Source organism: Rana temporaria, chromosome 1 (assembly GCF_905171775.1).
Source record: "Rana temporaria chromosome 1, aRanTem1.1, whole genome shotgun sequence".
Taxonomy (NCBI): domain Eukaryota; kingdom Metazoa; phylum Chordata; class Amphibia; order Anura; family Ranidae; genus Rana; species Rana temporaria.
Genome location: NC_053489.1, coordinates 398,859,154 through 398,876,809, shown reverse-complemented (window position 1 = coordinate 398,876,809; position 17,656 = coordinate 398,859,154). Strand labels below are relative to the sequence as shown.

Sequence of the window (17,656 nt, the reverse complement as noted above, 5' to 3'; positions counted from 1 at the left end):
ATACATGTCATATATCAAAAGAGTTCTAAAACAAGCCATCAGTGATCTCTCTTAGTGCTTTTAATGTGAAGTTATTCCTTTGCAAAGATCCTCAAAAGAGAGTCTGATTTCAGTCTTTTTCAAACAGTTTAGAAACATCTCCTGGTCATTTACTTTAGATGCAGGCTGCTAAGATTCTAGTGTAACAGAAAGTAATACGGAAAGAGCTAAGAAATCAATGACTGTTGTAAACTTTTAAAATTGTAAAAATGTTCACAATGTTTACAGATACAGAGATTAAAGCGGAGTTCCGACCACAATTAGTATTTTTTAAATGTATGTCCTTTCATCCTGCGTTTTTATAATATAAATCCGGTCACTTACTATTTTACAATCCGCCGCCGCTCCGCATAGTTATTCAAAAAAGATAGTTTATAAAACTATGTCTACACCGTTGTCATTTTGCTTGTGGGCATTGTGAAGCCTACAAGCACTTACTTCCTGGAAGTCTTGGATGGGGAGTGATAATTGGACAGCGCGCTGCATCCTGGGAAATGATGACACACATTTCCCAGGAGCATTAGAAAGAGATGATGTCAGAATACTAGGTGATTTCAAAGGCAGATTTTGTGGGACCGCATAGCAACAGGCATTTCCAGATAAGTAAAAAAATAATGGTTTTTTTTTTTTTTTTGCTTTTTTAGGTCTAATGAGCACAATAATGAAAAAAAAAATTGGGATGCAAACTCCACTTTAATAAGGCATTTTACTGATTGTTAAGAATATGGTCATAGATGGTCATAGATTCACTTGAAAATGTTGAATCACTAAGGCTAAATGTACACCGGACGTTTTACAACCTCCCCTGAACGATTTACCCCCTTAACTCCCGCCGCACGACTATTTACGTCTGCAAAATGGCACGGACAGGCAGAAGGGCGTATATATACGTCCTTGCCTTCTAGTGGGTGGGGGGCCCGATCGGGACCCTCCCTGCTGCGTCCGGCGGGCGGATTCCCGCGGTGAGCGATCCGGGACGACGGCGCGGCTATTCGTTTATAGCCGCTCCGTCGCGATCGCTCCCCAGAGCTGAAGAACGGGGAGAGCTGTGTGTAAACACGGCTTCCCCGTGCTTCACTGTGGCGGCGTATCGATCGAGTGATCCCTTTTATAGGGAGACTCGATCGATGACGTCAGTCCTACAGCCACACCCCCCTACAGTTGTAAACACACACTAGGTGAACCCTAACTCCTACAGCGCCCCCTGTGGTTAACTCCCAAACTGCAACTGTCATTTTCACAATAAACAATGCAATTTAAATGCATTTTTTGCTGTGAAAATGACAATGGTCCCAAAAATGTGTCAAAATTGTCCGAAGTCACGAAAAAAAATTCTGATCACCGCCAATAGTAGTAAAAAAAAAAATTATTTATAAAAATGCGAAAAAACTATCCCCTATTTTGTAAACGCTATACATTTTGCACAAACCAATCGATAAACACTTATTGTGATTTTTTTTACCAAAAATAGGTAGAAGAATACGTATCGGCCTAAACTGAGGAAAAAAATGTTTTTATATATGTTTTTGGGCGATATTTATTATAGCAAAAAGTAAAAAATATTGCATTTTCTTCAAAATTGTCGCTCTATTTTTGTTTATAGCGCAAAAAATAAAAACCGCAGAGGTGATCAAATACCACCAAAAGAAAGCTCTATTTGTGGGGAAAAAAGGACGCCAATTTTGTTTGGGAGCCACGTCGCACGACCGCGCAATTGTCTGTTAAAGCGACGCAGTGCCGGATTGTAAAAACGCCTTTGGGCATTTAGCAGCATATTGGTCCGGGGCTTAAGTGGTTAACCTGACAGATAGTAGTTTTGCCGCATTTAGTTTAGCCGCATTTAGAAGCATTTTTATTTTTTTTCCAAATAGTCAAAAATTAAAAAGGCCTGTAAACAGAACGTGAGTTGCCGCATTTACATGTGTTTACAAGCTGTTTGGCGTTTCAAATGTCTCTGAACATCCTTTCTGAGCGCATTTTTTTGCTTTCCAAAAAATGCTTCTAAACTCAACTGCCTAGAAATGACTATAAATGACCCTGTGTACATGTACTGATAAGATACAGTGATGAAAATAAGTATTTGAACACCCTGCTATTTTGCAAGTTCTCCCACTTGGAAATCATGGAGGGGTCTGAAATTGTTATCGTAGGTGCATGTCCACTGTGAGAGACATAATCAAAAAAAAAAGAATCCAGAAATCACAATGTATGATTTTTTTAACTATTTATTTGTATGATACAGCTGCAAATAAGTATTTGAACACCTGAGAAAATCAATGTTAATATTTGGTACATTAGCCTTTGTTTGCAATTACAGAGGTCAAACGTTTCTTGTAGTTTTTCACCAGGTTTGCACACACTGGAGGAGGGATTTTGGCCCACTCCTCCACACAGATCTTCTCTAGATCAGTCAGGTTTCTGGGCTGTCGCTGAGAAACACGGAGTTTGAGCTCCCTCCAAAGATTCTCTATTGGGTTTAGGTCTGGAGACTGGCTAGGCCACGCCAGCACCTTGATATGCTTCTTACAGAGCCACTCCTTGGTTATCCTGGCTGTGTGCTTCGGGTCATTGTCATGTTGGAAGACCCATCCTCGACCCATCTTCAAAGCTCTAACTGAGGGAAGGAGGTTGTTGCCCAAAATCTTGCAATACATGGCCCCGGTCATCCTCTCCTTAATACAGTGCAGTCGCCCTGTCCCATGTGCAGAAAAACACCCCCAAAGCATGATGCTACCACCCCCATGCTTCACAGTAGGGATGGTGTTCTTGGGATGGTACTCATCATTCTTCTTCCTCCAAACACGGTTAGTGGAATTATGACCAAAAAGTTCTATTTTGGTCTCATCTGACCACATGACTTTCTCCCATGACTCCTCTGGATCATCCAAATGGTCATTGGCAAACTTAAGACGGGCCTTGACATGTGCTGGTTTAAGCAGGGGAACCTTCCGTGCCATGCATGATTTCAAACCATGACGTCTTAGTGTATTACCAACAGTAACCTTGGAAACGGTGGTCCCAGCTCTTTTCAGGTCATTGACCAGCTCCTCCCGTGTAGTCCTGGGCTGATTACTCACCTTTCTTAGGATCATTGAGACCCCACGAGGTGAGATTTTGCATGGAGCCCCAGTCCGAGGGAGATTGACAGTCATGCTTAGCTTCTTCCATTTTCTAATGATTGCTCCAACAGTGGACCTTTTTTCACCAAGCTGCTTGGCAATTTCCCCGTAGCCCTTTCCAGCCTTGTGGAGGTGTACAATTGTGTCTCTAGTGTCTTTGGACAGCTCTTTGGTCTTGGCCATGTTAGTAGTTCGATTCTTACTGATTGTATGGGGTGGACAGGTGTCTTTATGCAGCTAATGACCTCAAACAGGTGCATCTAATTTAGGATAATAAATGGAGTGGAGGTGGACATTTTAAAGGCAGACTAACAGGTCTTTGAGGGTCAGAATTCTAGCTGATAGACAGGTGTTCAAATACTTATTTGCAGCTGTATCATACAAATAAATAGTTAAAAAATCATAAATTGTGATTTCTGGATTTTTTTTTTTTGATTATGTCTCTCACAGTGGACATGCACCTACGATGATAATTTCAGACCCCTCCATGATTTCCAAGTGGGAGAACTTGCAAAATAGCAGGGTGTTCAAATACTTATTTTCCTCATTGTAACATAGAGGTGAGTTCAGGGGCAGCTGAAAAAAAACACATAACTGCTCCTAAACGTTGATATAAGGATCTAATGGACTTGTGGCATTCTTTTTTCAATAATTTAAAATCCCCAATTTTCCAATCCCCAATTTTTTTTATACATCCATTAAATAAATCATATTGGTTAAAATCAATTGCATATGCATTTTTGTGGCTTTTCCACCTCACACACCAGATGGTCCTGGCTTCCCCACAGTAGACAGCGCAGTAGGGGCAGTGTGCAATATTCCAGCACCTTTACATCATTGACTAGTTTATCTCCACTTATACCCTTAACAGCAAACACCTTTTGCTGCTCAGGGACTTCGATCTCTGCTTCGAACTCCTCACAGGATCCCGTTGCTGATGCCTGTATTGACCACCTGGAAGGATTAGGGCTACAGCAACTTATATGCGGGCCAACACATGCTTCAGGACACACGCTCGACCTAATTTTCAGACAAAATCTGAAAATAAGCATTTTGGAAAATGAACGATTGCCATGGACAGATCACCATGCAATTAAATTCATAATTTCCAAAATTCCCCCATTGATAAAAGCACCCAAGCCGGTGACAATACACTGGACTAGATCTCAGAAGAAGCTCCATTCGGAACTCTTCAAATCTACCTTGGGAAATAAAATCAAAACAATCCATCCACATCAAACAGCCTCAGATACACTGCATGCCATAAATGCAGCCCTACTACAGTCAGCCGACTTAGTAGCACCGAAACGCAAAGCCCGCACCCTGAAAAAAAAGTCCGGCTGGTTCAACAACCAGCTGTCACTACTGAAGCAAGAGCGCAGGAGGGCGGAAGCTGCCTGGAAAAGAAGCGCTTCAGAGAAAAACCTCATCATCTACAAGGCAATAACAAGAAAATATCATAAAGAAATCTTCAAAGCCAAGAAACATCATTTTCTATGGCTATTAACAGCGCCCTAAACCGCCCCCACAAACTCTTCAAGATGGTCACCCAAACCATGAATCCAGGATGTCTTGAAGCCCCAAATTCAGATACCCAAGAGTTTTGCAATGAATTATCGGATTTCTTCATCAACAAAATTTAGAGAATCCGGGAAAGCATTCTGCAAAACAATACTCCCCTCAGCCCCCCCCCCCTCAATCAACCACATAACACCCAGAGAAACTTTCTACAATCAACAAAGTTCATTCTGGAACCCATCTCCATCGATGCCACAAAAAATATCATCGGTACTTTGCGAAACAGCACAGCGCCCAATGATATTATCCCCACTAAACTGCTGAAGGAATGTATTGACATCCTGGCACCACCTATCACGCAGCTTATAAACCAGTCATTTAAGGAAGGCATAGTACCCTCCCTGCTGAAAGAGGGCACAATCCAGCCCATCTTGAAAAAACCCACCCTCGACCCCAAGGACCCAACTCACCGCCGCCCCGTAACAGGCCTAAATGTTCTCTCTAAGGTAATGGAGAAAGCAGTGGTACAACAGCTGCAACAGCATCTAGATACCCATAATCTACTTGATCCATTACAATCAGGTTTCCGTCCTGGACACGGGACAGAAACAGCATTACTCAAAATATGGGACGACGCCCTCGAGGCCACAGATGAAGGAGAATCCTGTCTCCTGGTTCTGCTGGACCTAAGCGCAGCCTTTGACATGGTAGACCACAAACTGTTACTGATGCGACTGGCTGAGGTAGCCAGAGTCGCGGAAGGGGACTTACCATGGTTTTCCTCCTTCCTGGAAAACCGATCACAAACAGTTAAACTGTCACCGGTGCTTTTCAACATCTATCTTCGCCCTCTCTTTGAAATTATCAGTAGCCAAAAACTACTCTACCACTCATATGCAGACGAAATGCAACTGTATTTTTGCATCTGCAACAAAAAGGATCATTATCTCAGTTTAGAGAAATGTCTCTCTTTGATAGAAAACTGGATGACTAAGAGTTATCTTAAACTCAACAGTTCCAAAACAGAACTTCTCCAGTTTCATGCCAGTCGCAAGAGTCAACTGGCTACAACCTGGACACCCCCGCCCATTCTGGGCCAAATCATCACCCCTAGCTCCAAAGTCAAAAGTCTCGGGGGCATCTTCGACACCTACATGACAATGGATGCACAAATAGGGTCAGTAGTCAGCGGTTCTCACCATCTGTTGCGCCTACTACGCAGACTTATTCCATTTATCCCCAAAGAAGACGTAGCAGTCGTGGTAGGAACAATTGTGAACTCCAGACTGGACTATGCAAATGTCCTTTACCTCGGACTCCCAAAGTACCAAATCTCTCGTCTGCAAGTCGTTCAGAATACGGCCGCCAGACTTGTGACTGGGAAAAAAACATGGGAATCAATCTCACCTTCGTTGAGAACCCTTCACTGGTTGCCAGTAAAGGACAGAATTGCTTTTAAAGCACTCTGTCTGACCCATAAGTGCATCCATTGGAAGGCTCCGCAATATCTTTGCGACAAGATAGAACCCCACAATTCCAATTGCCTTCTGCGATCCACCAACCAAAATCTGGTCAAGGTACCCAAAGCAAGATACAAGTCCAAAGGAGAAAGAAGGTTTGCTTTCCAAGGTCCAAGACTATGGAACGCTTTACCAACCAGCATTCGGTTGGAGGAAAACCACCTGGCCTTCAGAAAACAGATTAAAACTCTGCTCTTCTGATGTCAAGAGACAGGAACAACAAGCGCCCAGAGGCGATTCAGTTCGCATGTGCCGTGCTATATAAGTTTTTCATTCATTCATTCATTCATTACATGTTTTTCTACCTGTACATACCTCATATATGTAATGTGACCATGGATGTGACCCCGTGTTGTGCAATCTGTGCATAAATGTAATTAGTTGCTATTATGTATTTTACAGTGTTCTGTGTTTAATTTAGACTGTACATCTCATCCAATCTCCTGAAGAAGCAAAAATCTATTGAGCTAGTCGAACGCCCACCTGCAGGGGTGGACTGACAACTCATGGGGCCCCGGGCAAAAGAAGATTATGGGGCCCCCGGGCAATAGGAGATTAAGGGGCCCCAGGGCAATAGGAGGTTATGGGGCCCCCAGGCAATATTAGATTATGGGGCCCCCAGGCAATAGGAAATTATGGGGCCACACAGTATACACACACACACATATAGTATACACACACAGAGGCGATTCAGTTCGCATGTGCCGTGCTATACAAGTTTTTCATTCATTCATTCATTCACACACACTGAAGAGGCGGGGCAGCTATAATCTTGGGATTTTAAAAAAAACACAGATTTTTACATACTGTCCCTGGTTTTACTGAGGCTGGCAACCCTGATGGGACCCCCTAGTGGCATGGGGCCCTCGGGCAGTGCAGGAGTGCCCGAATGGTCAGTCCGCCCCTGCCCACCTGTAGATGTTTAATCTATTGTTCCATCTAAAATCATATAATTGTGTATTGCTACTGCATAGAAATATCGTCAGGTTTTCTAAAAATCTGACTTGTAGCCGTTTTTTTTTAAAAGATTGCATGTAAGGCTGGTTTCACATGGGCGTTCAGTTTTTAGTGTAAAAAAACATTTTTATTGTAAAAAATATGGATCAAAAACGGATGCAGATGTAAAATTTTATATCTGTTTTCATATCCGCTGACGTCCATTTTTAATATTTTTTTCGGGCCTGGTATGGATTCGGAGGGGACCTCCAAACCAAACCAAAATGTAAATGTAAAAAAAAATCCTTTATTAATAGCTCTGAGCTGTCTTCTCCCGCCGCCGTCTCTCCCGAGCCATCTTCTCTCATCGCAGTCTTCTCTCGCCGCGGTCCTCTCTCGCCGCGGTCTTCTGCCGCCGTCTCTCCCGGTCCAGTCTCTCCCGCCGCTGTCTTTTCGGATGTAAGCGGATCGTCCGCTGAGTTTAGCGGAGACCGACGTTAGAAGATGTCAGCGGATGATCATCCACTAACGTCTGATATCCCATAGAGATTCATGTATGTTCGGATAGAGGAAAAACAGACATGTGTGAAAGCACCCTAAATCAAACAAAGACAAACAAAAAATAAATCCTTGCCATTCAGGCTCTAAACATTTTCAGGTTCCTAACTCACAGGTTCCTAACTCCCAGTCACCCAGTCTCCCAGTCACCCAGAAAAACAAAGATAATGCAAAACTTTTTCTCTCAGAAAGCAAACATCACATCAATAGCTCTCTCAGGTTTAGGCTTCCTGAGTACCAGGCTAAGAGCAATATCATGCTCCAGTCCTGTTTTTTTATACCACCTGCTAATGCTCACTAGTGGACTGCAAAATCTGGTCCAGAACCAACACTGCCAAGGTTTAAATGACCAGTTATGTTTAAAAATTGTTATAATGTTATAATTTTTAAAACTTGCTTAATTGTTCTTTGTTGTATGCTCTACTTAGGTGCCCTACAAGTCCTATTGAGGGAGTACCTGCTTTTCCCTGCTTTGTATGGATTTTGTGGCACTTTTTGAATTGGATTTTAATATACCGTACTTTTATGGGTGCTGCATTACTTTACAAAGCGATGCTTTGAACTTCCTCAGGCTAATGTTAAAAACAGATGTATGTACTCACTGAGTCAGGATCAGGAATGCAGCCCTAGCTATAGTGGAGAGATGAGCTGGCTCCCTACGAAAAAATGTAAGTCAGCAGCTACAAATACTGTAGCTGCTGACTTCTAATATATGGAAACGTACCTGTTCAGGGTGCCCAGAATGTCGGCACCCTGGCTTATCTTCGGATTGTCTTTTGGCTTCACAGCCAGTTCCCTACTGCGAATGCGTGAAGCAAACTGCGCTTTCTAATTGGTTTGGCGACGCTGCATCCCCGTATCCCAGAAGTGGAAGGCATCGGGTGGGTGGGGGGGGCAGATAAGCAGAAGTTCCACTTTTGAGCGGAACTCAGCTTTAAGTATTCTAAAAGGGTGTAGGACCTTTCCAAACATAGGCAGCCTATCCAGTGTGCTATGATCATTAAATTGGAGCAGCCTTTTCAAATATTAGCAATTACAGAAGCACATGATTCATATACTGTATGTCTATATAAAAGTTTATAAATAAAAAAATTCTTAGGAAATAGCAGTGTATTTAGGGGGTTCAAAGGGCATTTATTAAGAATTTTGTAACTATCAGGCTTTGCCAGGACTAGAAGAATCCTGTGTTAGGCTGCCCATTCATTTTACAATTTTCTTGTTCAATTTTACTTTACATTTACCAAAACGTAAAGGAACGAGGTGAAATCTAAACACCTTCAATTCATATGCAATCTGGCAGGCCCTTGCACTACATAGTTGACGGTAAATCTAAATTGTATAATGTATGTCCAGCTTTACTCTAATGCCACGTACACACGATCATTTTTCGGCATGAAAAAAAACATAGTTTTTCAGCAAGTCCAAAAAACAAAGTTTTTCCAACTTCATCATTAAAAACAATGTAGCCCACACACCATCGTTTTTAAAAAATGATGAAAAAAGCGCGGTGACGTACAACACGTACGACGGCACTCTAAAGGGGAAGTTCTATCCGCCTTTGGGCTGCTTTAGCTGATTCCGTGTTAGTAAAAGACGATTCGCGCTTTTTTGTCTGTTACATCGTGATGAATGTGCTTACTCCATTATGAACGGTAGTTTTACCAGAACGAGCACTCCCATCTTATATCTTGCTTCTGAGCATGCGCGGGTTTAAAACGTCCTTTTGAATGTTCAATTTTTTTTTGACGTTTTTCAGAAGCCGAAAAACGATGTGAAGCCCACACACGATCATTTTAAATTACGTTTTTAACCACTTCCATACAGGGCACCTACGCACCTTCCTGCCCAAGCCAATTTTCAGCTTTCAGCACTGTCGCACTTTGAATGGCAATTGCGCGGTCGTGCTACACTGTACCCAAACAAAATTGGCGTCCTTTTTTTCCCACAAATAGAGCTTTCTTTTGGTGGTATTTGATCACCTCTGCGATTTTTTTTTTTTGCGCAACAACTAAAAAAAGACTGAAAATTTTGAAAAAAAGTTAAATTTTTATTTTTTTCTGTTAATTTTTTTGTAAATAAGTAAGATTTCTCTTTCAATTACGGGCACTGATATGGCGGCACTGATGGGCACCGATAAGGTAGTACTGACGGGCACAGATGAGGTGGCACTGATTGGCGGCGCTGGTATGCGGCACTGATGGGCACACATAGGCGGCACTGATGGGCACACATAGGCGGCACTGATGGGCACACATAGGCGGCACTGATGGGCACACATGGGCGGCACTGATGGGCACACATGGGTGGCACTCATGGGCGGCACTGATGGGCACTCATGGGCGGCACTGGGCACTCGTAGGTGGCACAGATGGGCACTCATGGGCGGCACTGATGGATAATTATGGGTGGCACAGATGGGCACTGATAGGTGGGCACTGGGCATGGATGGGCACTGTGGGGTGGCACTGATGGACACTGTGGGGTGGCACTGATGGACACTGTGGTGTGGCACTGATGGACACTGTGGGGCGGCACTGATTTACACATGTTGCCAATCAGTGCCCATTTGTGGGCACTGATTGGCATCTTTTTTTATTGCTTTTTTTTTCAGACTTTTTTTTTTTTTTCCAAGGCTTTTTTTTTTTTTTTTTTTTTTTAAGACTTTTTTTTTTTTTTTTGCCCGCTTCCCTGGTGGTCCAGGGTGGGCTTCCCTGGTGGTCCATGTGGCGATCCGAGGGGGGGCTGCGCTGATAAACAATCAGCGCGAACCCCCCCTGTCAGGAGAGCCGCCGATCTGCTCTTCGTGTTTACATCGTGATCAGCCGTGGTTGGACACGGCTGATCACGTGGTAAAGAGTCTCCGTGAGAGACTCTTTACCGAGATCGGTGTTGCGGGGTGTCAGACTGACACCCCGCAACAACGATCGCCGCGATGCGCGCCCCCGGGGGCGCGCAGCGGCTGAGAATCCTGAGGACGTCATATGACGTCCGGTCAGGATTCTACAACCACTTTGCCGACGTCAATTTGTCATTGGCGGGCGGCAAGTGGGTAACCACTTGCCGCCCGCCAATGACAAATTGACGTCGGCAAAGTGGTTGTAGAATCCGGACTGGACGTCATATGACGTCCTCAGGATTCTGAGCCGCTGCGCGCCCCCAGGGGCACGCATCATGGCGATCGTTGTTGCAGGGTGTCAGTCTGACACCCTGCAACACCGATCAAGGTAAAGAGTCTCTCACGGAGACTCTTTACCACGTGATCAGCCGTGTCCAATCACGGCTGATCACGATGTAAACAGGAAAAGCCGGTAATCTGTCAGACGCGAGTAGAGGAGAGCCGATCGGCTGCTCCTGTGACAGGGGGGTTTGTTCTGATCGATTATCAGCACAGCCCCCCCGAGGATGCCCACTGGACCACCAGGGATGCCCACTGGACCACCAGGGATGCCCACTAGACCACCAGGGATTAAAAAAATAAAAATAAAGGTATGCCACCCTAGACCACCAGGAATGAGGACACAAAAAATGGATGCCAATCAGTGCCGCAATGGATGCCAATCAGTGCCCACAATGGGCATCACTGATTGGCAGGCATTGTTTGGCACTGATTGGCATCTATTAGTACAACACATACAATAGTGCCCATCTATGCCCATCCGTGCCACCTATCAGTGCCCTTCCGTGCCGCCTATCAGTGGCCATCCGTGCCGCCTATCCGTGCCCATTCGTGCCGCTTATCCGTGCCCAGCCGTGCCGCCTATATGTGCCCATCTGTGCCACCTATCCGTGCCCATCCATGCCGCCTATCCAAGCCCATCCATGCCGCCTATCCGTGCCACCTATCAGTGCCCATCCGTGCCACCCATCAGGGCCACATATTAGTGCCCATGAATGCCACCACATCAGTGTCACCTCATTGGTGCCCATCAGTGCCGCCTTATCAGTGCCCGTCAGTGCAGTACCATCAGTGCCCATCAGTGAAGGTGAAAACGTACTTATTTACAATGTTTTATAACAGAAACAAAAAAAACTATTTTTTTCTAAATTTTCGGTAATTTTTTATTTTTTTTGCAAAAAATAAATATCCCAGAGGTGATCAAAAACCACCAAAAGAAAGCAGTATTTGTGGGTACAAAATGATAAAAATTTAGTTTGGGTACAGGGTAGCATGACCGCGCAATTTTCATTCAAAGTGCAACAGTGCTAAAAGCTAAAAATTGGTCTGGGCGGGAAGGTGTATAAGTTCCCTGTATGGAAGTGGTTAAAAACTTTTATTTTTTTCATGCCGAAAAATGACCGTGTGTACGCGGCATCATGATTTGAGGAGTCTTTAAAATCTAGTATGTAATGGCAGTTTCTATCCTTACAAGTTCCCTTTATGGCAATAATCTTGTTTCAGGCAACAATTTTGTAAAGGAAGCATGAATGAGATTTTTGCCAAAATTATTTTGTGACAAATGACCGCAGAGCCTAATCCCACTGCTTATTTCTGCCAAAAACGTTTCTAATTTTTAATCTAACTAATCCTATTTTTTGTGTTTTTATTTTTTTGCAGCTGCTTGCTATGGAAATGGTGTATATTTTGCTGTGGATGCTAGTTATTCAGCTCACCAGCAATACTCTCCTCCAGATCCAAACACTGGAGAGAGATTTATGTATCTAACAAAAGTGCTAGTTGGTAATCATACAAAAGGGCAAAGTGGTATGAGGACCGCACCACGCCGTCAAGCAAATTATATTTTTGATGTCTACGACAGCTTAACAGATGACCAAAACAAACCAGCCATGTTTGTTGTGTTTCATGATGACCAAGCATATCCTGAGTACCTCATTACCTTTAAATAAACATGTTTAAGTAGACCTTTAAAACAAAAAGATAGGTTCCTGCCACTATAGCATTAAAAGGTTGCCATATCATCTGACCTCTTGTTTCTTTAGGTTTCTCTAAAGGTAGACAATTTACAATGGTACACTTTTATACTTTTCACTTTTTTCTAAGCTCTAACCCCTATATTCAACAATATTTCAGTAGGCCTTGGAGTGGGGACCAAATCAATAGGGACAATGTCGAAGGAATCTGACAGGACATGGGAAAGTGAATCGAATGGGAGTGGTTTCATAATTATCTGTCAGCTGTGCACCTGCAGGGCACTAATGAGGAAAGTTGCTCGGCCTGCATTCCTTCAAATGTGTTCCTATTGGAAATATCTCACCAAAATTTTTTTTTTGTGGGGAATGCCTGAAATATGACTTGTACAGTATCTTAGGCTGGCCATACATTACACAATCTTATTAGTAAATTACCTTTAGATTTACCTTCAACTATGTAGTGCAAGGGCCTGCCTGATTGCATACAAATTTAAAGGGTTTAGGTTTGACGTCCAGTGGCGGTGCATCCATAGAGGGTGCAGGAGTGCTGCCCCCTCTCTCCTGCACCGCTCTATCACCAATAGATAGATTCATGCATTGTATGAATCTATCTATTGTCGCCGCTGCCGCCCCCTATTCGGGTGTCTGGCCCCTTGTCGGGCGCCGGGCATCTGAATTACAATAACGGGGGTGTTTTTGGAAGCCGTCGGCTCTAATAGGCATCCTGATTAGAGCTGTGGGCTCTAATAGGCTTCCAAATTGGTAAAAAGCGGGTGCAACGCTGACCCGCCTCTCAGCCAATCAAGTGCACCGGGTTTGGTTACCTGTCACCTGGCTGAAGCGACAGGCGCTGTGATTGGACACCTATCAGGCGTCCAATCGTAGCAGAAGACGGGAAGAGGACGGGCGAAGACATCGAGGACTTGGAGGGAGTGTGGAGGACAGCGCCGTGACCTGAGACAGGTAAGTGCTGGGCAGGGGGGGGGGCACACTGGAAGCATTTGATGGGGCACACTGGCGGAAATACAGTGCCTTGCGAAAGTATTCAGCCCCCTTGAACTTTGCGACCTTTTGCCACATTTCAGGCTTCAAACATAAAGATATAAAACTTTAATTTTTTTTGAAGAATCAACAACAAGTGGGACACAATCATGAAGTGGAACGAAATTTATTGGATATTTCAAACTTTTTTAACAAATAAAAAACTGAACAATTGGGCGTGTAAAATTATTCAGCCCCTTTACTTTCATTCAGAGGTTCTCTGAATGATCCAATGTTGACCTAAATGACTAATGATGATAAATAGAATCTACCTGTGTGTAATCAAGTCTCCGTATAAATGCACCTGCACTGTGATAGTCTCAGAGGTCCGTTTATTATTTATTTATTTATTTATTAAAATTCTTAAAAGTACAAAAAAGTACAAAACGCAGTCAGTTACCCGTAGGCCTCGATGCGCCGAGAACAACAATAAAGCGCAGAGATCATCGTGAAGAACAAGGAACACACCAGACAGGTCCGAGATACTGTTGTGGAGAAGTTTAAAGCCGGATTTGGATACAAAAAGATTTCCCAAGCTTTAAACATCCCAAGGAGCACTGTGCAAGCAATAATATTGAAATGGAAGGAGCATCATACCACTGCAAATCTACAAAGACCTGGCCGTCCCTCTAAACTTTCAGCTCATACAAGAAGAAGACTGATCAGAGATGCAGCCAAGAGGCCCATGATCACTCTGGATGAACTGCAGAGATCTACAGCTGAGGTGGGAGACTCTGTCCATAGGACAACAATCAGTCGTATACTGCACAAATCTGGCCTTTATGGAAGAGTGGCAAGAAGAAAGCCATTTCTTAAAGATATCCATAAAAAGTGTTGTTTAAAGTTTGCCACAAGCCACCTGGGAGACACACCAAACATGTGGAAGAAGGTGCTCTGGTCAGATGAAACCAAAATCGAACTTTTTGGCAACAATGCAAAATGTTATGTTTGGCGTAAAAGCAACACAGCTCATCACCCTGAACACACCATCCCCACTGTCAAACGTGGTCGCAGCATCATGGTTTGGGTCTGCTTTTCTTCAGCAGGGACAGGGAAGTTGGTTAAAATTGATGGGAAGATGGATGGAGCCAAATACAGGACCATTCTGGAAGAAAACCTGGTGGAGTCTGCAAAAGACCTGAGACTGGGACAGAGATTTGTCTTCCAACAAGACAATGATCCAAAACATAAAGCAAAATCTACAATGGAATGGTTCACAAATAAACATATCCAGGTGTTAGAATGGCCAAGTCAAAGTCCAGACCTGAATCCAATCGAGAATCTGTGGAAAGAACTGAAAACTGCTGTTCACAAACGCTCTCCATCAAACCTCACTGAGCTCGAGCAGTTTTGCAAGGAGAAATGGGCAAAAATTTCAGTCTCTCGATGTGCAAAACTGATAGACATACCCCAAGCGACTTACAGCTGTAATCGCAGCAAAAGGTGGCGCTACAAAGTATTAACTTAAGGGGGCTGAATAATTTTGCACGCCCAATTTTTCAGTTTTTTATTTGTTAACCACTTCCAGACCGCCGTATGTACATTTACGTCGGCAGAATGGCACGGACAGGCACATTGGCGTACCTGTACGTCCCTGCGTAGACGTGGGTCAGGGGTCCGATCGGGACGTGGCTTCAGGAGCGATCCGGGACGAGAGGGCGGCTGTTCGTTTTTATCCGCCCCCTACGGATCGCTCACAGCCAATGCGAGCACTCCCCTGTGTGTCACTTCCTCCTCCTGTGTAAACACAGGAAGGGGGAAGTGATGTATTCTCTCCTCTCTGCGGTATTTTCAACCGCCGCTGAGGACAGAATACATCGCACAGTAAGTCTGCACAACACTACACTGACACACACTACACATAGGCACATTAACCCCCCCGATCACCCCCCCCCACCCCCCTGTCACAGTGTCACTGAATGCAGTGATCATATATGTACTGATCACTGCATTTAGTGTCAGTGTGACAGTTAGTGTGACAGGCAGTTAGTGTTAGGTTCAGGGTAGCCCCCGTACCCCCCCTAATAAAGTTTTAACCCCTTGATCACTGCCCTAGTTAACCCTTTCACTCCCTATTGCCAGTGTCACTAAGCGATCATTTTTCTGATCGCTGTATTAATGTCACTGTTGCCGCTAGGTAGCTAATTTTTTTTTTATTGCGATTTTTTTTTACTAAAGACATGTGGCTGAATAAATTTTGGCCTAAATGTTTGACTAAAACTTTAGTTTATTTGATTTTTCTTATAACAAAAAGTAAAAAATATTGTTTTTTTTTCAAAAATGTCGCTCTATTTTTGTATCTAGCGCAAAAAATAAAAATTGCAGAGGCGATCAAATACCACCAAAAGAAAGCTCTATTTGTGGGAAGAAAAGGACGCAAATTTTGTTTGGGAGCCACGTCGCATGACCGGGCAATTGTCTGTTAAAGCGACGCAGTGCCGAATTGTAAAAACCCCTTGGGTCATTTAGCAGCATATTGGTCCGGTCCTTAAGTGGTTAAAAAAGTTTGAAATATCCAATAAATTTCGTTCCACTTCATGATTGTGTCCCACTTGTTGTTGATTCTTCAAAAAAAAAATACAGTTTTATACCTTTATGTTTGAAGCCTGAAATGTGGCAAAAGGTTGCAAAGTTCAAGGGGGCCGAATACTTTCGCAAGGCACTGTAGATGGGGCAAACTGGCAGCAATTGATGGGGCACACTGGCGGAAATTGATGGGGCAAACTGGTGGCAATTGATGGGGCACACTGGCGGCAATTGATTGGGCACACTGGCAGCAATTGATGGGGCACACTGGCAGCAATTTATGGGGCACACTGGCAGCAATTTATGGGGCACACTGGCAGTAATTGATGGGGCACACTGGCAGTAATTGATGGGGCACACTTGCAGCAATTGATGGGGCACACTGGCAGCAATTGATGGGGCACAGTGGCGGCAATTGATGGGCACAGTGGCGGCAATTGATGGGCACAGTGGCGGCAATTGATGGGCACACTGGCAACAATTGATAGTTACAGTAGCTGCGTTTGATGGCACAGTGGTGGCAATTTATGGGCACAGTGGCTGCGCTTGATGGGCACAGTGGCTGCAATTGATGTTTTTTTGCGCCCCCCAAATATTTTGAGCACCAGCCGCCACTGTTGACCTCAAATGATATGGTTTTGAGAAGTTGGGATGTTGGCATTGTGCAAAGTCTCTAGGGGGAAAAAATGCATGGTACAGGCTGAAAATGCTCTGTAGCACAAAATCAGTGCCATCTTAATAGCATCATGGGCCCCTGGACAAAAAAAATCACTTTCTTTTCTATATTGGATAGTGCAAGAGAGGGTTATAATCCCTGTCAGATTTTTTTTGCCATCTGTATACCATCGCAGAGATTTCCCTTCACTTCCTGCCCCATACAAACAGGAAGTGAGAGGAAATCTCTGCAAATTAAGGGAATTTCTTGGGGACCCATTTTGTACTTTGCCCATAACTGACTTTACTAAATGTTTTGTTTGAGTGAAAGAACACCCTAAACTAGTTAAATTCTTTGTTCATTATCATTATGTCATTAAAATGCTTTGTTTTCAAATGTTATGGTTATGGTGGTTTCTGTTGTACTTCATTCCTACAAAAAATTTGATGGATTGCTTATATATGTAAACAGTCATTTTGATTCATTGTATTCTTTATTATAGTTAAGGCTCCATTCACACATGAGTGTAGCAATTTACTGGCGTACCTCTAAACAAAGAGCGACAATTTTGCAAAAAAATATACTTTTTTTATACTTTTTGCTATAATACATATCCAAAAAATATATATAAAAAAAAGTATTCATCAGTTAAGGCTGATATATATTCTTCTACATATAGGCGTATACTGATTGGTTTGCGCAAAAGTTATCACGTCTACAAACTATGGGATAGATTTATGGACTTTTATTTATTTTTTATTATTTTTACTAGTAATGGCAGTGATCTGCGATTTTGTGCGGGACTGCGACATTGTGACGGACAAACCTGACCCCAATTGACACTTTTTGGGGACCAGTGACATTATTACATTGAT

The 17,656-nt window shown here is 43.5% G+C and overlaps 1 protein-coding gene across 1 annotated transcript in view; it reads left to right on the top strand.

The window, feature by feature from the left end:
* Positions 1-12,766, top strand: part of LOC120913205 (protein mono-ADP-ribosyltransferase PARP14-like) — a 152,483-nt gene extending 139,717 nt beyond the window's left edge. Inside the window, exon 15 of the mRNA XM_040322991.1 lies at positions 12,246-12,766. Coding sequence (XP_040178925.1) covers positions 12,246-12,535 — 290 coding nt within the window. The 3' untranslated portion in view covers positions 12,536-12,766. The remainder of the gene's footprint in view (positions 1-12,245) is intronic.
* The last annotated feature ends 4,890 nt before the right edge of the window (positions 12,767-17,656 follow it).